Source organism: Macaca thibetana, chromosome 13, assembly GCF_024542745.1.
Source record: "Macaca thibetana thibetana isolate TM-01 chromosome 13, ASM2454274v1, whole genome shotgun sequence".
NCBI lineage: Eukaryota > Metazoa > Chordata > Mammalia > Primates > Cercopithecidae > Macaca > Macaca thibetana.
In genome coordinates, this window is record NC_065590.1 from 59545371 (window position 1) to 59571909 (window position 26539).

Sequence of the window (26539 nt, forward strand, 5' to 3'; positions counted from 1 at the left end):
ATCCGTCGTCTTTTTCTGCCGCGGTGGGGCATAGGAGGGCAACCATTTGCCCGGGGCGTTCCATAGCACACCGTTCCCCGCGCCGGCCTCAGGGGAGCTGCTAGTGAGCTTCCCCTACATCTCCTCTATTTCTCTGCTCTCTGCTGCAGCCAGGGTCTTATTCCCCGCCCCGGGCTAGAGGGGTCGGTGAGCTGGGGTGGCGAAAGGAGCCCAGCAGTCCGCCGGGCCTGGGCTCTTTTTCCCGGTGGCACCTTGGTCCCCCACCCGCGCTTGACTCCTCCCCCGTCTCTCTTCCGCAGCGTCCCCGCCCTGTCAGCAGCCTGCTTCAGCGACCGCACCTGCCTCGGGTGGTGGGTGGGGGGGTACACGCAGGAGGTAAAAAGGAAAACAGGGAGGGTTTGGGGTGCACAGCGCAGCGGGGTGAGCAGCCTTGCCCGCGCCTCGGACCCCTGCAGCCCTAGCGGCGCCCGCCCGCGGCTGCGGCACCGATGCGCTGTCCGCGGTGCTGACGCCGGCGGCCGCTCGGTCGGGAGGGGGAGCAAAAGCCCTCGTTCCCGGGTCGCCCGGAGCCCAGCGACCGCCTCTCCCCGATTCCCCATTTCCTAATGGAACCCGCTGCGTCCTGGCGCTGCGGTTCGATCCAGGGCAAAGGAGTGAACGAAGGTAACTTAAACTTCGGACTAACGCCCGAGAACCCAGTGTCGGCGATCCGCGTCGCGCAGCCTCCAGCCCTGAAGACCTCAGAGCACCACCAAGTTGAACAAAGTTTCACCGCGGCATGAGATAAGGGAGGGATTCCAGAGGCGAAGCGCAGAGAAGAGCAAGACGAGGTTCCCCGGCGAGGTGGTAGCTCGCACCGCAGTCGGACACCTGCTCCGGTGCCCCGCATTAGTGCCGCCGGAGCCACCGGGAGGCGTCGTGGCAGCCCAACTCTCCACCCCCTCCCTCCTGTCCCTACTCACCCCTCCCCAACACCCCGCCCCGGGCGCCAGTGACTCCGCCTCTCCCTGCCGGGCGGCTCTTCGGCTGGAGCTGAGAAAGGAGCGCTTTCCCGGACTCGGCTCGGCTCCGAGGCTCCGAAGCCGACGCCGCCAGCTCAGCCCCGGGGGCGGGAGCAGGACTGCCAGCAGAGCCCGCACCTAGGAGCCGCCGAGCCCGAACGCCTCATGGGACGCCCCCGGGGGCTCTCTCCCCGCCCTGCTGCCGAGTCCCGGTCCTAGGCGCGCGGGCTCCACGGCCCACCCCGCCCGCAGCCCGCGGCCTGTCTGGAGAGGAGTATGAGGCCCGGGGCCCCGCGGACGCCGGCCACCGGGCGGCAGGGGCCTAGCTGCGAAGCCCCGCGCCGGAGGGCGGCGGGTAAGGAGCCGCGGGAGCCGGCGAGGCGTCGGGGCGCGGAGAGGAGCGCCCCTGCCCGGGCACCCGCTGGGCCACGGGACTCGCGTGTGGCCTGAGTGCCGGGGAGGAGGCGGAGGCGCCCCTCCGTCCGGGCTCTGGGAAGGCGGCGAGGGGCTCCGCGGCGGCCCCGGACCCCTGGCCACCATCCTCACGCTCCTGCTCCCGCCGGGGGGATGTCGCGGCCCGGGCCCCGAGCGCCGCCCCGGCCCCGGGGCTGAGCTCCGGACCATGTCCTCCCGCAGCCCCCGGCCCCCGCCCCGCCGTAGCCGCCGCCGCCTGCCGCGCCCCTCCTGCTGCTGCTGCTGCTGCCGCCGCTCGCACCTCAACGAGGACACCGGCCGCTTCGTGCTGCTGGCGGCGCTCATCGGCCTCTACCTGGTGGCGGGTGCCACAGTCTTTTCCGCGCTGGAGAGCCCCGGCGAGGCGGAGGCGCGGGCGCGCTGGGGCGCCACGCTGCGCAACTTCAGCGCAGCGCACGGCGTGGCCGAGCCGGAGCTGCGCGCCTTCCTCCGGCACTACGAGGCCGCGCTGGCCGCCGGCGTCCGCGCCGACGCGCTGCGCCCGCGCTGGGACTTCCCCGGCGCTTTCTACTTCGTGGGCACCGTGGTGTCAACCATAGGTGAGCGGCGCGCCCCCCCGCGCGTCTTTCCTCTCTGTGCCTTTCACCTGCCGCCCTTTTCACTGCTCGGCCGCTCGGTCGGCGTCCCTCGGCTCTCCCTTCCCTTCTAATGTCCCTTTGCTTACTTTTGTCTCGCCCTCTCTTCTCCGCCGGACCCCGTTCTCTCTCTGTCTCCCTCTCGGCTTTCAGTGACGGAGGAAAGCCCACCTCTGGTGCTCACCCGCGGTGGTTTGCCTGGCAGTGTGGCCTAATGGGGGAGAATCCGGGCCGCCTGCGCTCCAACACTGGCCGGCTCCGTGACCTGACCTCTGTGAGCCTCCGTTTTCTCCTCCAAGAATACGTGCCAAGGGCTACCGGTTCTTTCCTATTTTCCACCCACAACCCCCGGGTCTCAGTTTCCTCTCCAGGATGATCTCAAAAGCCCCTTCTCTCTCCACCCTAAGCGCTTTTATTTCTTTTCATAGTCTTCCCCCTCTCTTCTTTTACCCTGTGTTTTCCCCCTCAGTGGCCTCTAACTCCTTTACCCTGGAGAGGGTGACCACTTGCCCCAGAATCACTTTCCCTAGATCTCCTTCCCACCTGCTTCTCCTACAATCTATACCGCCCCTTACCCGCCCCCCCAAAGTAAAACCCGTTAGCCTGAGGCCAGGACTTCAGCTGCTGTTCTGCCTCCCCTCCTTGTGTTCTCCCCCAACTCCCAGCCCCTTCTCCAATTTCTTGACCGTTTCTTTGTTCCCTTGCCACTTTTTCCAACCATTAGTGGTACCAAGGGGTAGCTGGGAGCAGTGATAGTTCCCCCATTCTTTCCATCATGTCTTCTCCCTTTTTTTTTGGGATATAAACAGTTTACGTTTTCTCAACCTTATGAAGAATGCTGTGTAAAGAGTCCTTCAAGCCCCCGCCCCTTTCTGTGTGGCCAGACTGCTGCCTCTGAGCTCCTGTGGAGAAATTCTGGAGCCACCCCTGCTCTCCATCCACCCCTTCATTCCTCTTTCTTCCTCTCCTTTCACTCGCTTTTCCCATCCCCCACTTTCCCTGGGTGTCATGTGAAAAAAAGCCCCCCCCCACTCACCTGTATAGAGTGCAGCAGAAATGCATGCTTATCACCTTGACAAGGCTTTGTGTGTCCCCAACTCCTGCTTTGAATCCCAGGATGGAAGAAGGCACTTGGCTGGTCACACCTCTAGTCACCCCAAGGCACTGTCTCCTGTGCAGTTTTGGAGGAGGGGGTTGGATTTGCTGGGCTTGAGAAGTGAGGGATTTCATAGACACACGTTCTGGAGTGGTTTGGTATGCCAGTTCAGATACAGAGGCATGGACTGTAACTGACCAGGATAAGCCATAGCAGATGGCTGGTTGGAGGCAGGGAGAGAGGCTGCCTCCATGTGCAGCATATGAGCAGCTAGAGATGTCTCTCTAAGTGTATATGTATAGTCTATGAAAGCACTTCCTTGCCTTCAATGATTTTTCATGTGTCATGCTTGATCTGATTATTTTAAATAGAAAAGGCAAATATGGCCCCCGTCCAAGTCACACACAAATTGGATAAAAATATCCTTTAAAAAGCTATATCATGTTGTTATGGTGATAGAAGATATAAAATGACCCCCTCAAAAATCCCCTTTTAAGAGCTGCATCAAGTTGCTATAGCAACTAGAGTTTTTTTTTTCTTAAATGCTTTAAAAGTACTAAGGATGCTTAGTCCTGGAGGATGACATCATGCATCCATAGCTCATTGTTGACTTGTGCTCTTCCTCTTGTAAACACACCCTTTCCCTTTCTTCCACCTGGAGGCACCTGTGCACATATTGGGTGGCCACAACACTTTTTCCCAGTGACATGTTCTGGCTTCCTAATGGAACCCACAGGCTAAAGGGAAAGCTGTTGGCAGTGTCCCTTTCCTTTTTAGGCCATGAGTCCATCCAAATAAAGCCCCATTCCAATGGCCTGTGGTCTCTGTGCCTCTCTAATGGGCTCCCTCAATCTGTCGTTCGGTACCCCTTTGGAGGCACTGATTCTGAGCCCAGCCACAGCTTCTAAAGCTTCTCTTTCAGTAATTTACACAAAATCAAGTCAGTGTGTTGGGAAATTGTTCCATGCCCCAGCCTTTAGTCTACTGGCAGGATTGGCTGTTCCTTAGTCAAGTGGAAAGGAACTATATTCTCTTTCTTGATTTGTGTTTTCAGATGTAGGCAAGCAATGTAGGAGGGCTACACTGAAGCATGTGATTATGTTACGAGTGACCCAGCACGTTGCTTCCAAAATCTGCGGGGAAACATTCAAACCAGCCGGTGTACAGCCCTGGGTTGAAACAGCCCTCTGTGGGGATGCCAAGACAGCCACACAGTGCTGGTTATTGCCGCTGCTGGGATATTCTGGGGTCAGTGGTTCAAATTGGTCACTTCCATCAGTCAGATAAGTTCCGCCGAATTCCCAAGTAGCGTATTGGCATTTCAGCTTTCTCTTTGCAAAATGCATTTGGATGAGGTTTAAGTAAAGATCTCCACAGGTCAGTTTCTCTTCTGCTTACATAGTTCCGTTCTCTTAAATGGCCTGAATCTTCAGAGACCATCATTATTATTATTGATGCTTTTATGGGTTCAACAGATCAGGGAGCCAAAGCTCAGTCCACAAAAAATGGGCAGTCAGAATTCTTTATCTGCTTCTTTATCCAGTGAAGAGGACAATTAGCATGTACTCCGTTTTATTTGATGAGTTTCACAGTGTATATGGTTCATACAGGGCTGTGGAATTCAGGGGAACAAAATGATTTGGTTTAGTTATTTATACTGCCTAATCAAAAGGACATATGTATGTGTGTGTGTGTGTGTGTTGTGTAGACCCAGATATATGGTTCATCTAGACTTTAGTATAGGAAATCTTTCCTTCCATTCATTCCATAACATGATTGTGTGTATCAGGCTGTATTTTGAAAGGTTAAAGCTTATGCTACATGGCAGAGATTAAGGCATATCCCAACAGGGGCAGCTGGATCGCAGCATTTATGAGCAACATATCTTGGCCATCCTCACTGAAGATGATTAGAACAAGAAGGGGACCTTTGGTCCAATGTCATGTGGCACAGGGTTAGGGGACTTGTCAGTGGTCACACAGTTAATGAGGGGTTCAGCTAGGTCCAGAAACCAAGTTGTGCAATATCCACCAATTTCATGCATATAATTGGTGGGAACGTTCTTGTTTGAGATTGAAGTATTTAATAATGTCTATCTGTCTATCTGAGTGTAAGTGTGTGTGTGTGTGTGTGTGTGTGTGTGTGTGTCCAGGGCAGGGACTGGTCTGCTGGTCTATTGGTCACGTCATCAACTGATTAAGTCCAGAGAAAACTTGAAGGATAAGACAGATGTTACAGACCAGACAAGTTAGAAGCATCTGGCAAGTCTTAGATAGCTAGACAGGCAAGAGCCAGCCTAAAGGGCAGAGATGGGGCACTAGCAAGTATGAGAGCTTCTGGCAAACTGTGGTCTAAGGACAGAAGTCACTTTCTTTCTGCCCTTTTTTGCACCAGTGTGTGTATGTGTGTGGGCACGTGCATGGGCACATGCACATACACACTCTTGAGAGCACATGTGTATAGAGGAGGGGAAGAAGGAACAGGAATGGGCTTTCACCTGGTGGAAGACGTAATGACAAGTTTAGGTATGGCTGTGTGTACTCAAGGTTACATGGAACAGCACGATGAAGTAGAATGTTTGTCCTGACATTTGGTTTGAACAGGGCCCCATATCCACAGCTGGGCAGTTTGCAATCGTGTAGATACACGTGTGTCTACACAGTGCAGTACCAGTGGAAAATTTTGCCTGTGATTATTCAGCAGCCGTTCAGGCTGTGTAGAAAGTTAATCTGAATACCTCAAGCGAAATAAAAATCCACTTTGTAGTCTAAATTATTCATACTGATTGCTTACACAGAACTGAAACCCTGGGTAATTATTATTTCTCCCATTTATGCTATGTGACATATTCCCTAGGGGTTGAAATCAAGTTTGCTTTAATGTGAATGTATTCATTTATTCATTCCCCCAATTAATAAACATCTAAGACAAACATCACTCATCACAGATGCATGTGTGACCTCTGGCATGTTGTCCGCACCTCCTGTGATTGTATGAACTCCTGAAGATACCATCTTGTGTTCTTTTAGCACGAAACAATGTTCTTGAAGACAGTATTCCAGCTCAAAGATATTCCAAACAATCCAAAGAGAATTAACCCATCACCTCACATCCGAAAGGATGTTTATCAGTTAACTTTGAAAAGATTAAATGGAAACTCTCCACTGGGGTTTTAATTATGCATCTGCTGTCAGATTTACACATAGGAAAGAACATATTTTAAAATCTTTCTCAAATGGCAGCTTGATATAAACAGAAATATTTTTGCTTCCTTTTATTAGGTTTTCTGGCAGCGTTTTTTAGCTATAAAGCTAAAATCATGCCGCTGTAGACGGGATGGTGTAGGTATAAGAGTTGTCACTTTTGGCACTGCATAATTTAGCTTGCTACTTTCAGAATTAGGCACACTTAATTATTCAGCCACGAGATTAGTAACAAGTCCTAACTTTTTCCCTCTTTTTCAACATGGATTTTTAAAAACTCTTTTTGCTACTAAGGAAACTAAGACATTAAAAGCCCAAAATGTCACTACCACATTTACATTCAACTTTCTTCTAATATGTATGTAATCCAGCTGGAGATAGTTTTGATATCTGGAATGAAATACATTATCCAGAAGGAGAGGTGCACCCTTCCTTGCGTATTTCTGTCATCAACTTTTTCTTTAAAGAGACACAGTCTTTACTCCATTGCCCAGGCTGGAGTACAGAGGTGCAAATACAGCTTACCATAGTCTCAACCTCCTGGGTACAAGCAATCTTTCCACCACAGCCTCCCAAGAAGCTGGGACTACAGGTACACATCACCACACCTGGCTAATTTTTTTTTTTTTTTTTTAAGAGACAGAGCCTCAATACATTGCCCAGGCTGATGTCAAACTCCCGGGCTTAAGCAATCCTGCTACCCCAGCCTTTCAGTGTGCTGGGATTACAACCGGGAGCCACCATGCCCAGTCTCATCAACTATTTTTTATTGAAAGATGGTGCTATGACAGCTTTGAAGGACATTTAGGAAGAAAATATCTTCTTAAATTTGAAACTCTGAGTGGAGAGCAAGAAATGTATTACCATTCACTGCTCCATCCTCAGCACCCAGCATCAGACCTAGCCCATAGTAAACAATAATTATTTATTGTATGAATAAGAGAACAAGTCATTCATGATACCACTGCACTAACACAACTCTTCATGTTTGCACATTCCCCTGCAGTTCCTTGTCATGCCTTTTGTAGGAAAGAGGAAGGAAACTAACTGATGTGTACTGAGTTGCTTCTGTTTTATTAACATTTTGTTACTGATGTTGTTTCTGTGTTTCCACATAGGCTGATTTTAGTGGGTGCATAATATTCCATCTAGTTGATGTTCTGTAATTTACTACCCCTATTGCTGGATAGCTGGGTGTTTCCCAGTTTGGGGCTATTTTGAGTAATGCCACAGTGATCATCTTTATGCAAGATGACCTTTTCTTTCTGTGATATCTCCTTGGGATGACTTCCAGCTGGTGAAATTGCTGAGTCAGTGGGTACTGCTGTCTTCACGGTGCTTGTGGCCAGCCCCTTTGGAGCGAGAGACTGTCTGGTCTCTTTGTATCTGAGCCTATGCCTCTATAAAGTCTAGCAGCGATTGCACAGTTATCCAGCTAATTGCTCCATGGAAAGGGGCCACACGTCCACTTGGTTTTCTCCAGGATTGCACTCAGTTCCAGGAGCTGAGCTGCCTCCCGAACAAGGCTGTGGCATTAGCGTCTTCAACCTCCCTTGTTTTAATGAGAGCAGCTTCCTTTGGGAAGTTCTGGGTGAGTGGGGAAAGGTAAGAAGAAAAAATAGGTGCGGGCACTGCCAGGTCATCAAAAACTGAGACAAGAAAGGTACCTGGACCCCCCTGTTCTCCCCTGGACTCCCAGGAATGGTCTGCCGCTATTCCTGGGCCAAGCCAGCTGAGAGAGAATGTATTTCCACTCAGTCTTGACCATGCCCAAGGGCCCCAGCATTGAACAGCTCAGAATTGTGCCTAATGGAGCAAAGGTACACTCCTAGAGTATTCTAGCTGGAAGCACCACAAAGATCCTTCAGAACTTTCCCCAGGCATGTGGACCATTTTGTCAACAAAAGCCAACAATCGGCCCATTATAGCAAATAGGAGCAGAGCTGCTGTCATTGGGGGTGGGGCCTGGAGTCCGGACCAGTGGGCCTTTCCTCAGATGACACCCGCTCCCTGAAGTCTTCTCTGAGGAGCCCTAGAGCATCACCAAGACCAGCCTGAAGAGGTGAATTTAACCTCGTTCCTCATTTTACACAAAGCTCAGAGAGGAAGAGAGGTTGCCCAAGTTACCCAGCAAGTCAGAGGCGGATTCGCTGAGAGCTTGAGCTCTCATCCTCCCTGGAAGAGTTATTTCAATATTGCCAAAGGTAGGTGTGTCTCTCCCACCCTCCCACACCCCTTCTTACACACATAATTCTCACACTCGCAAACAGCACACACGAACACACACACACCCCCTCACATAGACAGGTAGAGAATCCAGCACAGTTCTGAGAGGGCACCAAGGCTTCCCAGAAGGGGTGAGTGTTGCGCTGCACCCAGAGGGGAGGAGCTGGAGAGAAGGGTGGGCATCTGAGGAGCAGAATGCAGGCTCAGTGACTTGTTGGGGGGCTTCAGGTAAAAACTCCTGCTTGATCTGGAGGTGGTGGTGGTAGCCTTGGGTGAGTGCTCAGTAAGTGTCCCCATCGCTGACAGCGGGAGCGGTACTCCCTTGCCTTGCTTGGCTGCCTCAGATTCAGAGGATCTTGGAAACAACAAAAGGTCACTGGTCTATTCCTGTGGTCATCCCCAGCTCTGGAGTCCTCCCCAAGCTTTCTGGCCCTTCCATTTTTTCTGTCCAGTTCCACTGACTTTCCAGGGTCTGGGGCTCTGCATGGGGTCACTAGCCAGCAACCCAGAAAGTGTGTGGAGCCCAAGGTGGGTGCTTTGGGCAGAGTCCAGCCCTGATCATCACCAAAGTTTTTTAAGAGACACGGTCGTACTCTCTGCAGAGCTTCTACACAGGGAGAGTTGGCGAGGAGCAGTGGGTGGAGGGACTTGAAACTGCAAGAAGCACAGCACTTTCCAAGAGGTTGGGGAGGTGCTGGTAGAAAATGAAGAAGGGTACTGAAGCCCCTTGTCTCTCACCCCAAGCCAACTCTTGGCCACCACCACTGCTGTGAGACTCTGGCCCCCGAAAGTTCTACCCCAAACCCTGCCATTCCCTAGCCACCTACCAGGTGACTCTAGGTCCCCTCTTCAGGCAGCCACTGGCTATGGTGGAGAATGCTCTGGACTCTGTCTGTGAGTGCTGCCTCCTCCCTGTGCTTGGCCAACCCCAAACTCAGGGCTAAGTTCCTGGCTTACTAGCAGGTCAGTGGTAATTGAGTTCTGGGGTTTCTCCTCCATCTGCTTCCTCCAGATCCCAGAGGATCTCATTCCCAGGTGACCTCAGGATGAAGCATCCAGAACCTTGTAATTGCAGATTTTACAATGTTCAAACACAGTGTCTTTATACTCACAGCAACAGATGTTACAGACCAGGAAGGTAGGGTAACATGCAGCAGTGCTTCTCAAACTGTAAGGTGCCTGGGAATCACCTGGGAATCTGCTTTTACCATGTAGTTTCTGTTGAGTAGGTCTGGGGTGGGATCTGACAGTCTGCGTTCCTCGTGAGCTCCTGGCCATGCCTATGCTGATGCACTTGGAGTCATTAGGGTAGAGAACAGCGGTGAGTCAGGCACTAGGAGTCTAGACCTGACTCTGCCACTAACTGGCTGCATGGCTTTAGGCAGGACATATCACCATTCAGTGCCTCAGTTTCTCCCTTACTAAAAGAAGGGAATGCCCAAGGTCCTTTGAGCCCCTTCTTAGCTCAGATGTCCTTATATCTGGGAAGACTATTGGTTCATATCCTTCCAGTATAGTTCAGTGTAGACTCTAAACACACCAGCACTGCAGCCAGCCTGCTTGCCTGGATTTACGTCCTGATTCTAACATATTCAAACGTGTGGTCTCGGTGAGTGGATATACTTCTCCTTGCCTCAGTTGCCTCCTCTCTAAAGTGAAGACCATGCTGGTTCTTACCCCATGGGGTTACTTTAAAGACTGAAGGCTCTAACCTATGGGTGCAGTGCCTGGTAACCCTGAGTAGCATCTGCTCCCCAGATCTTGGCAACCCTGTTGGCGAGCCCTGCCCTGCCTCTCTGTGCAGGAGGGGAGGCCGAGGCATGTTTCCTTCCCTGTAGCCCACCCGGCCACACCACCCTGTGCATGGTCCAGTCCTCTGGGCCTCAGCCCCCCTGCAGTGTGGCACCTGCTGCAGTCTGGTTGGTCACTGCCTCTCGGGTGTGTTGTTGTGTCCTATGCTGTTACATAACCGGCCTGGAAGGGTACTTTTGAAAATGCATTTTCTTTGGGTCCTTAACTAGAATATCTTAATCATCCCTCATAGGCACAGTGCTCTTTAATCATCGTCAAGGACATAATTGGTAGATAACTGAATGAATGATTGAGTGGTGAGTTAGACCAGTGACATCCAGTGCTTCTCTGCCCCCCACACCGAGAGCAGAGCCCTGGGCAGTCACACCGCTGCCCACCCTCCTTGTTTTCCAGGTGTACTGGGGCCCCTTGGCAGTGCTTAGGCTGAGGAGGAGGTCATGGAGCTGAAGAGGAGCAGGGAAGCCGGATGCTGGCTGAGGCCAGGTCCCGCCACACTTCTCTGGGTGGGTCCAGTGTCATGGCTGCTGTGTGGAGGTCTCTAAAGGAAGGCACTGCAGCAAATAGCCCCATGTGTGGGTGCTAGGCTGCTGCTCCCTGCATCCCGGGGCTACCATGGCTCCCTGCTGGGTGGAGGAAGCACCAGGACCCCCTTCCCAGGCAGAAGCCTCCTGGGGCAGGACAGGATCTGGGGCCAGGGGAGGCCGCAGAGCCCACCAGCATCTCCCTTCTCCGAACTCTCCGTCATGCCAGCAGCCAGTGCCTTTGTTCTAGAGAGTGAGGGGGATAATGGAGGCGTTGTTGGTCTCCCTGATTGACTCCCCTCCCTGGCACATGTCACGTTTGCCAGTTCACTGTGTTTTTATCTGCATTTACTCAGTAAGCTCCCCAAAATCCTAGGACAGCAAAGAAAATTGTATCCCATTTCACAGATGACAGGCTCAGAGAGGTTAAGCAACTTTCTTGGCATCACACAGCAAGTCAATCAAGGCAGAATAGAGGATCTGGGGCTCCTGACTGCTCAAGATCTTCTCTGCTGTCTGAATTGTGCAGTTCCACAGATGGGGAAGAACCACAGCCTAGTCTGGGGTCTGCAGGGTTGTGTGGGTGGAGGAGGAGGATGAGGAGGCATCAGTGAGAGCTGAAGCACAGTTTGGGGACTCTGGGATTTGGCTGTGCTGTGCTTCTGGCAGTGTCAGTGGCTACACTAAAGCGAGGGCTGCCTGCTTCCTATCCTTCGCCACCTAGTACCTCTTTGTGAAGGAGGCTGCCAACCAGATGGGAGAGGGTAGAGCACGTGCTTCCCACAGAGCTCACCAGAACTCTCAGAACTTGTTGAAGAGGACTGAGCTCTCGCCCAGACCTGAGAACCCTCAGCCTTGCACTGGAAATAGCTGCAGTGGGCATGAACAGGCGGGACAGAAAACCAAAAAAACAGGAGGGCCTCCTTTAAGGACACCAGCAAGGAAAACCTGGGGACATGGCCAGCTCAGAACTCGCCTCCTGAAGGATGGTTGGCTTGAGGGAGACTCTGCCTAAGGTCATGTCCTGGGACAGACCCTCCCCAGACCTTGCACTGAGCACCTGCCAGTGCTTCCCTCCTCTCTAGCCATCCTTAACTTCTGTCCCCCTTACCTCGCACTTTAAGCCTGTAGGATGTTGCATATGCTGTTCTCTTCACCTGGAATGCCCTTCCCTTCCTCCCTATTTTCTACCAGGTGAAATCGGTCTTCAAGATCCAGCTCAAATGGTGCCACTAGAGAGGGACCTACTGTGAAGTCCCTCTTACTGCCCTCAGACCTATGACAATTATTTGTTTCTCTGCCAGCTTCCCCAGCTGTGAAGTAAGCCACTGTTCAGTGGGATAAAATGTGTCTAAAGCTGGCCCAGGACCCAGCACATAGTAGGTACGCAGAAAACTTACTTTCTTCTTTCTCCACTTCAGAAGCTACATCTTAGTAGTGCTTGTCTCTGTTACAATTAATCACATGATAATAACCATAATGGCAGCAGCTATGCATTGAATGACTACTTTGAAGTGCAGCAAAGAGGTAATTTCTGTCAATCATGGAGCATAATACTTGGCACAAAGTAGGTGATTAATCAACATATGTTGAGTGGATGGAATGAATGAGTAACTGAAAACCCTGGACTGCTGGAAATTAACGACAAAAAATAAAAACTGAGCAAGCTGGGCCCAGGCCAGGTTCTCAGAACCTCCCAGGGCCTCCCTGCCGGGCTCCCCAACCTTGCAGCTGGAGGGGCTGGCTGTGCGTGAGCCCCTCTGCTGGGCCGTTGCTTTAATGCTCTCTCAGTGGCTGGCAGGTGTGCAGCAGGGCAGCCAGCTCATTCTGGAGCTCTTCTCCCTGGCAGTGCTGTTTCCGTGGCTCTCTGAGTCAGCTGGGTCCTTGTCCTGACCCTGCCCTGGACTGAAACCAAACTAGACAATTCTAAGCCTCAGCGCTTGTTATCTGCAGAAGGCAGTAGGAAAAGTTCAGTCCTGAACTAGGAGGGCTTCTGGTCCTAGTTTTCCCATTGACTCAGATTTCCTATCTGGCCCTGGCCTTGGCCACATCTCTTAGCCATAAGGAGGCCCTGCTCAATTCCACCTCTCAGTCCAGTGGTTCTACCTTTTCTCTTCACCTGTCCAGGACACATTCCTTAGAAACTGGATGTTGCTTCACAAATTTGACGGAAGTTTAATCAGTAATGAAATGCAATTCCACAAACCAGGAAAAGCCACCCCCACCCACACAGCCCAGCACCATCACAATGCCTCCAAAAATACTTGGGGAAGCTTTTATTGGAATCAGTTGTCCCAGCTTTCTGGAAAGTTTCAGTTGAGATAAACGCAAACTCCGAATCGCACTCCGCGTGACTCCTCTCTAATCCTTTCCAAATGGCCATGATCTCCTTCCCTGCTGCCAAGTGTTCTGAATTCTGAGCGTCTCGTGTGAGCCTGTTTAGCTGCTAACACCAGAACCTGCCAGGGATTCTGCAGGGACAGCCCAGGTGCGAGAGGGAAAGGTAGACACGGGCCTCTGCCTGTGCTGAGTGTGTTGGCACTTCCTAGGGGCAGGGTGCATTCTGGAGGCCATGCAGGTTTGGATTGTTGGGTTCTCTTCTAAAATGGAAGGTGGGGAAGGAAAGCTGAGATCGCATGGGAGCTAATTCTGAAGGTCTGGCAGCCTCAGTGGCAGGCAGGGAAGAGGTCCTTGCCTGTGTCAGTGCAGAAGTGGGACTGCAGGGCCTGCCCCTGCCAGCACCCTCTTTGTCACTCCCCACACTTCCTGCTGGTTTGGCATGGAATCACTTGTGTGACTGTGTGCTTAGCATCTGCTTCTCTTGCCAGATTCTGGGTTCCTGGAAGATGAGAACTCTCTCTCTTCCATTCCCCTCTATGTCTCCAGTGCCTGGCACAGGGCATGGCACATGGGAGGGCCTACAGAAATATTTTCCGAATCAATGTAAATTTGAATGAATGGCTGTTTCCAAGATTCCCAACTCTACCTAGGTACCTGTTTTATAAAAAGTAAAATATGATGATCAGATGATGACCTGCTTTGTAAAAGAAAGCTTTGCTTCTCAAAGGGATTCATTCCAAAGCTTCTGTAAGCAGCAGCATACCCCATTATATTTACAGAGAGATGTAACTTGTAATCAATGTCGGGAACCCAGCAGCTGCATGAAGTCCACCTTACTGCCATTTCTACCTTCACACAGTCCCCAAATCCCTAAGGCATCTCAGTCCCTAACATCAAATTAGTGAGCAATATACATGACCTGGAAGGCAATTCAGAAGAGTATATAACAAGAGCTGAAGTGAGTCGTACACCTGTACTGATTGGAGTTGTTCAGGCCCCTTGGCACAGTCAAGGAGAGATTGGATTGTATGCCTCACAGACGGAAATTGCCTTACAAAGCTCCTTGATGTGCATTGTTCAGCCAGGCAGGTATGCATTATTCATGTATCCATTTTAAGAATGAAGAAATCTGCATTGCCAAGTGACAATTTGCAGTACAATGTAACGGTTAGGGAGAGAATGCTGGGGGCCCTGGTCTTGGGTTTGAATTTTAGCTTGTCTTGGTCTGTTTTCTGCTTCCATAACAGAATATCACAGACTGGGTAATTTATTTTTAAAAAAAAAAAGTTTATTTAACTCACACTTCTGGAGACTGGGAAGTTTATGATAGAGGGCTCCAGCATCTGGCAAGAGTCATCCATGTGGAAGGCATCACATGGTGAGCAAGTGCGGGACAGAATCAGCCCAAACTCATCCTTTTATCAGGAGCCCGCTCCTCCAATAACCAACCTACCCCAGTGATGATGACGTTAATCCATTCATAAGAACAGAGCCCACATGACCCAATCGCCTCTTAAAGTTCTCACCTTTTAAAAGTCTTACAATAGCCATTGGATTTCAACATAAGTTTTGGAGGAGACATTCAAACCATAGCAAGCTCTGTCATTGGGGTTGCCAGCATGCATGTCCTGCCCATTTACTGAAGTCTGCCTCACTGAGTTCCTCTCCAGCGTTCTCCAGCCTCCCACAGATGATGCATCCAAGAACTGGCTGGGCTCCTTAACCATCTCATCTATAACCATATTTCTTTCCATCCCACCCCAGCAGGTCATTTGGTTCTATCTGTGTCCTTGCTATTACTAGTAACTGCATTACTTTCAAAGTTTTTGACTCCAGACATCTCACCTCTGACCACTACCTCCCATGCTTCCAGCTCCCATCCTTTGATCTCACCCTATATGGGTGAGATCATAATCCTTTGGCTGTAAGACCTACAGGTCCTTTACACTCCCACTCTTATTTTTCCACCACCTTCTTTGAGCCTGCATTTCTTTTTTAACCCAGCTTGGATTCATTCCCTTTTCAGAGACCCTTAACTTCCTTGCCCCTCTCTCCCTATGTTGTACTCCTGTTAAAATACCAACTTTCCACTTACTTTTCATCTGCCCCCAAGCAGCTGAATGTGGCTAAGAAACTATGCAGAGATGCTAACTGGTCCAACTTTAAATTAGTGACCCTTAGTACCAGCTGGACACTCCACACTGGCAGCACCCCCCCATCCCACTGTACTTCCTACTGTGTCCTCCACTTATCCTCCCTGTTCTCACCTTTAGCCTCCGATTCCTCTCACTCTCTGCTAATTACCTTTTTTTCACACTCCATTGAGGAAATAATCAGAAAGGGACTTTCTTATCTTCATACCCCTAAATCCACCCACCATGTGGAGCTGCTTTCTCTCCTGTGACAGTGGATGAAGTGCCCACTTACAAATGCCAGTTTCACTGGGTCTCACTTCCTCTAACTTCCTCCTGGACTTAGTTCCTGCCATTACCCACTCCCCATGCATTGTTAATTTATACTCTATCGGTATGCAAACATATATATTCTTCCTTCTTAATAGACCCTGCATCACCCTCCTGCTACTTTCCCATTTCTCTGCCCTCCTTTACAGGAAACCTTCTCAGAAGAGTAGTCAACATCTCCCTCACCTGCCCTTCTCCCCTGGATCCACATCAATCAGGAGTCCAGCTCCACTTTTCCAGTAATTATGTGATTGTAAGGTGCCTAGTGGCCCCCTTCCTAAAAAAATCCAGTGATGACTTCCCTGTCCTCAGCATCTCAGCAACATTTGACATGGCTGACCATTTATCCTCAAACTCCTCTTTTCTCTTGGCTTCCAGAACATCATGCTGTCCTGGATCCTCACTGGCTGCTTTCTTTGGTCCTTTTTGCTGGATCTTCTCTATGTGACCTCTTAGTGTGAGAGGGCCCCATGTTCAGTCTTCACTCTGGACTGTCTCCAAACAATCTCTCACCTGTAGAGGAAAAGCTTTTCCCCTACATTTTCTTAGTTTCAGTGACTAGGGCCCTGAATTAAAAGACAGATTAACAGGAGAAAAGGTTTACTGGATATACATATGGAGGCCTTCATAGAAAAGTAATTACCTAAAAAGAAGTTATATACCATTTTAACAAAGAGTGATAAATTGTGAAGTAATGATGAGATAAAAGGAGTTTGGACTTCTAGAAGTGGTAAATTATGGGAAGATAAATATAGGGGGAAATTAATGGAGAATAAGGTTTGGTTTTAGTAAGGTTTGTTATGCAGACTCAATCTCGTGCAATCTCTGGAGTGATAATGGGGTCTCCAGTGATTAAGAGTACAGAGAAGGGAAGGAGGACACCTTGGCAAAGGGAAATTTATGTCCTGCCTTTAGGCAGATAGGGGAGGATAAGGAGCTTTCTCTGCATCTGCTGCTTCCAAATTGCCTGCAGCTCAAAACAATCCTTATGCCAAAGTGACATATTTAGGGATGGCATACTCTGATCCCCTTCACACCCTTTGGCTTTAAACCCATTTATCTATTGATGAATAACCCATCTTCTACACTAAGCTTCAGAGCCATGGGTCCAACTGCCCACTTGGCATCTTCACATGGATATTCAATATGTATCAAAACTTTTAAAAGCCCAAAATAGAACTCCTGATTCCTGCTGTATCCCACTCTTGACTATTCCCCTCACAAGCTGTTCCTGCTCCTTGGTACGCTGCTCCATGAGTCTTCATCTCAATAAATGTCATCCATATAAAGAGTTGTCCTGATTCCTCTTTTTTTCCTAAACTTTCATATCCAATTCATCATCAACTCTTGTCAGCTCAATCTGCAAAATACATTCTGATTCCATCCACTTGTCTCCCTGCCCATCACTACCAGTCTACTCCAACTGTTACCATCATTTCTTGCTGGGGCAACTAAGTTAGTGTTCTAACCAATCCCCTAACTTTCTCTGTGCTCCTTGACAACCTGTTCTTCACACACAGCCAAAGAGATCTTTATAAATGGAAGTCAGGCCAAGTCCTTTGCTTGTTTGAAATCCTTCAGTGACTTCCTGTTGCACAAAATCTGACTCTTCACCATGACATTCAAGGCCCTGCATAATCTGGCCCTGTCCTCCCTCAGCCTCACTGGTACTGCTTTCCCCTTCACTCAATGCACTACAGCCACACTGGACTTACCAGACCTCTGGGCATTTGCACTTGCTGTTCCTGCTGCCTGGCGCACTACTCTGTGAGTCATAGCATAGCTGACTTCTCTTAACCACATTCAAGCCTCATGTCTAAAGCAAAAATGTCACCCTTGAGGAGCCTTCCCTGGTCTCCCTGATTATAGTAGTGTCCCCCACTAACCCCTAGTCACTGTCCCTTACACTATTCTGCCTTATCGTCCTTAGAACATGTACCATTTTTGGAAATCATCCTGTTCGTGAACAAATATGTGTTTATGTGTTTGTTTGTTGCCTGACCTCTGCTCAATCCCTGCTCCATGAGACCAGGGTTCTTGTCTCTCTTGTCCACTATTATATTCCCATTGCCTAGCACAGTACCTTTTGTTTGTTGAATAGATGAACTTCCAAAGCTTCCATTTTAACATTTATAAAATGGGAATCATAATAACATCTGTATCCTGTGGTGGTTGGGAGAATTATATGAGACAGTGAATGCAGGTGCTTAGTCTTGCCCTGGTATTTCATAAGCACTCTAATGTGGGCCTATGTTTTTATTAATAGATAATCTGACTGAGTTCACATGTAAGTGGCAAAGCTAAACCCTGAGCTGAGTTCTCTGACCCCAGATCTTTTGTTCTTTCTAGTATGTCTGATGCCACCTCTCAGGTTGCAGGGTAGGCAGGTTTGAAAGAGTAGTGTGAGTGAGGTCAGGACCAGCCTGCCTTTAGCAAGTTAAGGAACAGTGACAGGTGAAACTGCTTCAATAGGTTAAGGTCATATTGGAGGGCTTTGAAAGCCAGGTGGAAACATTTAGACTTGGTATGGGGGCAACAGGAATCCACTGGAGTTCTTGAACAGGGGTGTAATGTGATCATGACTGTTTTAGAAGAAGATTCTGGTGCTTTAGTCACTATATAGTTATGCCATTAAGTCAGGCAATCTCATTAGTCTAAATTGTTAGTCTCTAGACTGCCTTCAAACAACCAGATAATTGTGAAGTCCCTTGTTTTGGCTGTTCACCTCAAACGTTAAATCAGCCCATTATCAACTGTCTCTTCACTTTATCAAGAGCTTACCACTGTATTTCTGCCTGGGTGACAGAGTGAGATCCTGTGTCCCCCCCCCCAAAAAAAAAAAAAACTTGTATATCTCTATCAGTGACAAATCACTGAGGAATGTGTGCTTAGTTTGTATATTCAGCTCTGAACTGCTATGTGATTCCAAACTCATTCAGGAGGACTGCCAACGTGAATTGTTTCTTTATGCACTCTAAGTGGTTCATAATCTATGAGTTATAATTTTATTTTATAACTACTGATGTTCACACTTTAAACAAAGAGCAGAATTTGTCACATTAGACTGAAGAGCTATGCACTCTCGCAATGAGGTCTACCTCACAGGGTCGTGGTGAGGACCCTTGCGTAGCCTTAGAACCAGTAAATGTTTGCTCATTTGTTTATATAGCAGTCCAGGATGCTGAATATTTGTGGCAGGATGAATTGGGTAGAGGGGACTAGGGATAGGGACTGGGGAATCACGTGGCCTTTGGAAAGGAGCAAAAGAAAAGGGGTAAGAGATATTTGCAGGAGCCAAAGACAGAATTTGGTTATTGGCACTCAACAAGACTCAACATGACCTCTGCTGACATTGGGCCTTCTTACTCTCTATTCCCCCCTCATTCCTTGACATCATGCCCACACGGGAAGATCTAGGGAAAGGGGCTGACCAGGGGCCTGGGGATTTCTTTTCTGTTTTTGTTTGTTTTTGGTTTTTTTTTTTTTTTTTTTTTTGTTTTTTTGTTTTTTTTGCGCAGGGGGAGCCAGAGTCTCGCTCTGTCATCCAGGCTGGAGTGCAGTGGTGCAATCCCTGCTCACTGCAACCTCTGCCTCCCGGGTTCAAGTGATTCTTGTGCCTCAGCCTCCCAAGTAGCTGGGATTGCAGACATGCACCACCACACCCAGCTAATTTTTGTATTTTTAGTAGAGATGGGGTTTCGCCATGTTGGCCAGGCTGGTCTTGAACTCCTGGCCTCAAGTAATCTACCCACCTCAGCCTCCCAAAGTGTTGGGATTACAGGCATGAGCCGCCATGCCCTACAGGGCCCTGGGGTTTCTAACAATGCTATCTGGAGATTTGTGGGCATGTCTCATAATGGGGGGAAGGCAGTTGAAGATGCTGCAGCCACACAGGAAGTAGGGAATGAAGCAGGCTGAGGCTGGAGGAAGATGCTCGTCCTCCAAAGCTGGGCTCAGCAGGGCAGCCCTCCCCTCACTACTCAGAGATTGCTGAGGGCAGCCTCCTGTGCCCTGCAGGTGGGAAAGGCAGTACCGGTTGGTGGGGGCAGGGTTGCAGCAGAGGTTGGTGTGTAGCAATGACCTTAATTCATAGCATTTTTGTCCCTAGAGTCCCCTTGACTTCCATCTACATTCTTGCTTTATTTCTTTTTTAATGTTTTTCCATAAAACTTATTCTTTTATAGCTGTAAAGGGCATCCTAGCTGCAGACTCGGAGCCTGTACGCTGATAAATTCTATCTCAGTTTCTGAGCTTCCCCCCACCACACCCCGTGCCCAGGGCCGAACAAGAAGGAAGGAGGTGATGCAGGCCCTTCAGGAAGAGGCCTAGCTCCTCTGGGTTGCAGGGTTGAATGAGCCAGTATCTACAAGGCCCTGGTTCTACTCCCTTGTAATGTTTCCAGACTTTCTCTGTAATAGCGCTGTAGTGAGACACATGTCATTCAGAACTCCATGTAGCCCCCTAGATTTATGCACAGGGCAGCCTGTGGCTAGAACTGAATCTTAAACCAATAATCTGCCTTCCCCAGGACTAGCACCAAAATATTTTTATGTGTTAAGGAGTCTAGAACTGGAGAGCTCCAGAAAAACATGGTGCTGTGTGGGGTAGGGGGTAATATTGATTTCATACACCGTATTTTCCAGAACACTTAGCAGGCCCTGTATTCTAATTTGGCATCCAGAAAACATGATCCCCATTCATCCATTTATTCAACAAATATTTCTTGAGCACCCCACTATGTGCCAGCAACTTAAAATCCCCAGGGATACAGCAGTGAAAAAGTAGACAAAGTCCCTACTGTATGGAGCTAACATTCTAGTTGGGGGAGATAGACAATAAACATACAAATAAGTGTCAGGTGGTGGTAAATGCTGCAAAAAGAACAAAACCAGGCTGAGAATAAAGTGATGGAAGTAGGCTGGTCTGAAAGGGTCTCTTGGATGATGTGACCCCTGAGTGGAGGCTTGGAATGAAGTAAGGGAGTGAGCCGTGTGGCTGCCTGGAGGAAGAGGGCTCCAGCCAGTGCCAAGGTCCCTTAGGAGGAGCTTGCAGGGTTTGCTGGAGGAGCCGGAAGGAGGCCAGTGTGCCTGGAATAGTGTTTGGAGGAGGGGCAAGTGAGAGTTAGAATGTGACGTCAGAGCAGTAGCCAGAGACTAGGTCATGCAGGGTCTCCAGACCACAGCAAGACCTTTGGGTTTTACTCTGAGTGAAATGGGGAGCCACAGGAGGGTTTTGAGAAGAAGCATGATTAGATCCTGAGGCAAAACTTAGGTTAAAATAAGCGGGGAGACAAAAGAGGCGTGACATGATCTGATTTATAAGATCACTCATTGCTGTTCAAAAAAACTGTACGGGGGAAATATAGAAGTGTGGGGACTCGTTAGCAGGCTTTTGAAATATTCCACGTGAGAGATGATGATGACTTGGACTAGGGCATGTTTGGTGGAGCCAGTGAGAAGTGATTATATCTTTCAGAATATCTTTCAGAAAAGAAATGCATATTTACTGAAGTGTGGGGTTTTTTTCATTGTTTTGTTTTCCTGTTTCTTTTAGCACCGTAAAGATTGTTTTCTGGCTTGCAGTTTCCGATAAGAAGTCTGTGGCCAGGTGTGGTGGCTCACACCTGTAATCCCAACACTTTGGGAGGCCAAAGTGGGCGGGTCACTTGAGGTCAGCAATTTGAGACCAGCCTGGCCAGCATGGTGAAACCCCATCTCTACTAAAAGTACAAAAATTAGTCGGGCATGGTGGTGCACACTTGTAATCCCAGATGGGAGGCTGAGGCAGGAGAATCACTTGAACCTGGGAGACAGAGGTTGCAGAGAGCCAAGATCGTGCCACCGCACTCCAGCCTGGGTGACAGAATAAGACTCCATCTCAAAAAAAAAAAAAAAAAAAAAAAAAAGAAGTCTGTGAATATTTTTATCTCTGTCTATAAGTAATTGTGTCTCCTTTCTTTGGCTGCTGTTAAGGTTTCTCTTCATTCCTGACTCTCAACAAGTTGATTTTGATGTGCCTTTGTGTAGTTTCCCTTGTGTTTATGGAGCTCCTTGGATCTGTGTGTTTATAAATTTTCTCAAATTTGGAAAGATTTTGACATTATTGCTTCAAATATTATTTTTGCTACCCTATCCTCTCTTTTTGAACTCCAATTGCACATATGTTAGTCTTAATTTACATTGTTCTGAAGGTAGCTGAAGCTCTTTTCAGTCTTTTTTTAGTTACAGTGCTTTATTTTGAATAGTTCTATTGCTGTGTCTTCAAGTTCAACCTTTTTCAGCAGTCTCTAGTATGTTGTTAACTCTATTCAGTGAACTTTTCATTTCAGACATTATATTTTTCATCTCTAGAAATTCTACTTGGTTTTTTACAAATTTTCCCATTTTTCTCATCATTATGTTTCTCCTTTAAATCTTGAGCATATTTTACATATTTTAACAGGTATTTAAATGCCTTTGCTAATTCCATAATCTCTGGCATTTCTGGGTCTGTTTCTATTGACTATTTTTCTCTTATTTGTGGGTCACATCTTCCTGCTTCTTTGCATATCTGATTTTGTATTTGAGATCAGAACATTATGAACTTTACATTGTTGATGCTTGTTTTGTACTCTTTCAAGCAGGGTTGGACTTTGTTCTGCCAGATAGTTCTTTATAGATCAGTTGATATTTCCCAGACTTGTTTTTAAGCTTTTTAAAGGCAGGTCTAAAGGAGTCTTTTCCCTAGGACTAGATGAGCCACACTATTAAAGAATAACCTTTCTGGGGTCTCTACTGAATGCCTTGTGGATTCAGTGAAACCTTTCCACCTTTGACTGGTAGGGACTCAGGTGGTTCCTGGCTTTGTGAGGGCTCTGGAAATTTTTGGTTTACAGCTCTCTGGAAGTTATTTCCTGGAAGTTGTTTTTCTTGGTCTTGTTTTTTTCTATGTTTTACCTTATACCTGCATAGATTGTTATTCAGACCTTTGTGAATAACAGAGAGGGACCCCTAGTCGATTTCTGGAGTTCTTTTTCATGATAGTTCCTTCCTCTCCAGTACTTCACAGTAGTTCTAGCAGTTAAGCAGTGACAGCTGCTTTATCCTCTGTGAACTTGAATTTCTCCCCTCAATTCAGCAAGAGTGCTGGGCTCTGTCTGGACCTCTCCCACTCCCATGGCTGTCTGAAAACTGCCACCGGGCAAAAACTAGGGCTTTTGAAGGGCTCACCTTGTTTGTTTCCCTTCTCTCAGGGACCATATCCTGAACTACCTGTTTTCCAGGGTCTGAAAATAATTATCTCATAGACTTTGTCCAGTTTCCTGGTTGATTATGATCTGAGGGAAGTCTGGATTCAGCTACGCCCTCGTGCCTGAAGCAAAAGTCAGTGGGTAGAATCTGGATAAGTGTTGACAGTAGGGTGGCATGATTTGTTCCTGGATCAGATGTAGGGTGTGAGAGAAAGTAAAAGAATAAAAAAGGACTCTAAGACTTTTGCCCTTAGCAACTGCAAGGGTGGATTTGCCATTTACTGAGATAGGGAAGGCTGAAGTAGAATCAAGGAGGGGCTGATTGGGAGGGAGAATCAAGAGCTTTGTTTTGGAAATGTTAATTTTGAAATGACTTTTCCACTTCCAAGCCAAATGCCAGCTAGACAGTGGATAGGCAAGTCTAGAACTCAAGGGACAGGTTGGCTTTGAGATACAAATTTGGGATTTGCCAGCCTATAGACCACTGGTTCTTAACCCTGGCTAAAACAATGTTATCATCACTGAAGAAGATACCTGCGAGTGGGTAATTTATAAAGAAAGGAAGATTAATAGGCTTTCAGTTCTGCAAGCTACAGGAAGCTTGGCAGGAGAGGCCTCAGGGAACTTACAATCATGTCAGAAGGCAAAGAGGAAGCAGACAGGTCCTTCATGGCTGCAGCAGTAGGGAGAGAGCGAAGGAGAAGGTGCTACACACTTTTAAACAACCAGATTTCATGAGAACTTACTATCACGAGAACAGCAAGGGGGAAATACACCCCCATGTTCCAATCACTTCCCACCAGGCCCCTCCTCCAACATTGAGGATTATAATTCAACATGAGTTTTGGGCAGGGACACAAATCCAAACCATATCAACTCTAATATGTAGCCAGGAGTGAGAACCACTCATATGTGTTAGGAGTTTGAGACCAGCCTGGCCAACATGGTGAAACCCCATCTGTACTAAAAATACAAATTAGCCAGGTATGGTGGCAGATGCCTGTAATCCTAGCTATTTGGGAGGCTCAGGCGGAGACTCATTTGAAACAGTGAGGCAGAAGTTGCAGTGAGCCGAGATCGTGCTACTGCACTCCAGCCTGGGCAACAGGGTGAGACTCCATCTCAAAAATAAATAAATAAATAAATAAAGCCCTGCCAATATCAGCTAGGGGGCTCTGGAAGCTAAGGTAGGAGGATCACTTGAGGCCAGGAGTTCAAGGTTGCAGTGAGCTATGTTCGTGCCATTGCACTCCAGCCTGGGCAATAGAGCCAGACCCAGACGCAAAAAGAAAAAGAAAAGATCTCCTAGAAGAGTGGTTCTCAACCCTGGATGCATATTAATTACCTGGGAGTTTTTAAGCCTTGATGCCCAGGTTGTGCCCTAACCAGTTGTATCATTCTCTCTGGAAGTGGGGGCTTACGAATTAGCATTTTGTAAAACTCCTCATAAGAGTAATTTCAATTGCTGTCAAGGTTGGAACCACAGAGTCCCAGGCGTGATCATGGGAGCCAGAAGAAAAGAGATCTGAAGATTGAGCTGCAGTGCCCTTGAAGATGAAGGAGGCTGAGCTAGGAGGAGATGCAAGAGAGGGCTTGCAGGCTTTCCTCAAATGTCTGAATTGTGGCTGTCTACTCACATTTAAGAATTAAAAATAGAAAATTGGACTGGAAGCTCGGTGTGCATAGGCGGGGCTTATGGACTGTGGGCTTTCTTTTTGGGTCAGGGGTTGGGCAGCCAGCCACTATCTATAGGGCCTTTCCCACACCCAAGACTCTTCAGGATTCTTCCGGGCAGTTCCCCTGCTTCCCCTTCTCAGCTGTACTCCCTCTGAGCTGTGGGCTTCTCCACCTGCCTTCATCAGTTACAGCTCTCTCAAGCTGTCCGTCTTGCACCAGCATGCTGAAACTTCTCGGGCCCTTCCACTGTAAACCCTCTGCCCATTCCCTGTGTTGTTGCTAGTTTATACCTTTATGTCCTTTTACCATCATTTAAATAGGGCCTTAAGAGGGAGAGTAGACAAATTGAGGTAATTAAATAATCATCTTGAACCAGAAGTCTCCCAACTATTTTTTTTTTCCACTGAGAGTCTCCCTCTGTCACCCAGGCTGGAGTGCAGTGGCATGATCACGGCTCACTGCAGCCTCAACCTCCCTGGCTCAGAAGATCCTCCCACCTCAGCCTACCCGGTAGCTGGGACTACAGGTGCTCACTACCACACCTGTCTAATTTTTGTAGTTTTCATAGAGACAGGGTTTTGCCATTTTGCTCAGACTGCTCCCAACTTTTTAAACGTGAGGATCGCTTTAAATGCGAGGAATATTTTCACAGCACCCATATGATGGAAGTTACATATACTTTCAGTATCCATTAATTAATAGGGAAAATGCATATTGACACACGCAGTCCTCTGGATTAATTCAGTAGCACTTCTAAGTGCATCTTCATCAGAAAACCATTTACATATTTTTGGAAAGTAATAGCATAACCATGTAAGAGAACGTTAAGGTTGCAAACAACCATTGATGACCAAGTAGGTTGATATGCCTTTGCAATAACTGCAGAGTTCCCAAAGGATTCCAAGCCAGATCATTGGGAGTCACAGTTCTAGACCCTAAGAAGCCACTGGAGGTTTTTGAATAAGAGAGAGGGTGTTACTGAAGAACTTATGACACTTGCTTCATTTCCAGCTTTTCCCTGTCCATAGTTGCCTCTTCGGAAGGTTAGTGCTGGATGGGTTCCTCCCTGAGGGAGAGAGCATGTAGATGTTACTGGCTGCCCCAGCCCTGAGCAAATTATTTGAGAAGAAAAATAAAAAAAGCTTAAGTGCAATTCAGTGTTGGCTTTATATTCCACGACCTCCTCTTCTCTTTTTTTCTTATCTACTCTCTTTAGAAATTCTGTTCCTTGCTGTCCATCCGTTAGCACAAATGGCTTGCATTTCGAGGTGGTCATGCTATTAGCACTATGCTGAGCATTTTACACACTTCATCTCATTTAATCCTCATCAGCATCCTGTGGAGGTGAGCACAGTTCACATCTCATTTACAGATGAGGAAATTGAGGCAAAAAGAGGTTAAATGGCTGTCTCAGATCAAAAAGCAAGCGACAGAGCTGAGATTCTAGCCCAGGTGTCCCTGACTCCATAACTAGTCCCCCTACTCCCCACAAAATTGGTGCTGCACAAATGATGAGGAATTGAGAGACATATGAGCTACTTATAAATGACTGAATTGGGAAAAGACGTCCATCTGTGTCCAGGCTTCCCAAAGGGTCCACTCTCTGGTAGCAGCCTTCCTGGTTTCTTTCAGGAGAAGCCACTTTGCATTTCAGTGATCCTCAGCCTTTCCATGCTAATGCTGCCCTCACTGCAGCCTTTCCTCCAGCCAAACTAGTCAGCAAGACCCTGAATTGTCCCTCCGGTCTTCATTCATAGCATTCTCCCTGCGTGGAGCATCCCTGCCTGTCCTCTCCCCCTCACATATCGAAGACACACTCCCTCTGCAGAGCCCACCTTCATCATCCAGTCTTCATGGAGCCTTCTCCTTCGTTTGCCTTCTGCCAGTGATGATCTGACCTCCTAGCACCTTGCCATCTCCTCCC

The 26539-nt window shown here is 48.3% G+C and overlaps 2 protein-coding genes across 28 annotated transcripts in view; both read left to right on the forward strand.

Annotated features, from left to right (window-relative positions):
* CALM2 (calmodulin 2) overlaps positions 1 to 26539 on the forward strand; it is a 1210617-nt gene that overhangs the window by 789793 nt on the left and 394285 nt on the right. Inside the window, exon 1 of one of the 27 annotated variants that reach the window (XM_050754918.1) lies at positions 19229 to 19232. The exons of 25 other annotated variants lie outside the window; for them this stretch is intronic. The gene's annotated coding sequence lies outside the window, so the exon portion shown is untranslated. Of the gene's footprint in view, positions 1 to 19228; positions 19233 to 24349; positions 24355 to 26539 lie in introns of those variants that run through there. One more of the 27 variants, XM_050754934.1, reaches the window with a different exon arrangement.
* KCNK12 (potassium two pore domain channel subfamily K member 12) overlaps positions 1602 to 26539 on the forward strand; it is a 51153-nt gene continuing 26215 nt past the window's right edge. The window contains exon 1 of the mRNA XM_050754887.1: positions 1602 to 2014. Coding sequence (XP_050610844.1) covers positions 1624 to 2014 — 391 coding nt within the window. The 5' untranslated portion in view covers positions 1602 to 1623. The remainder of the gene's footprint in view (positions 2015 to 26539) is intronic.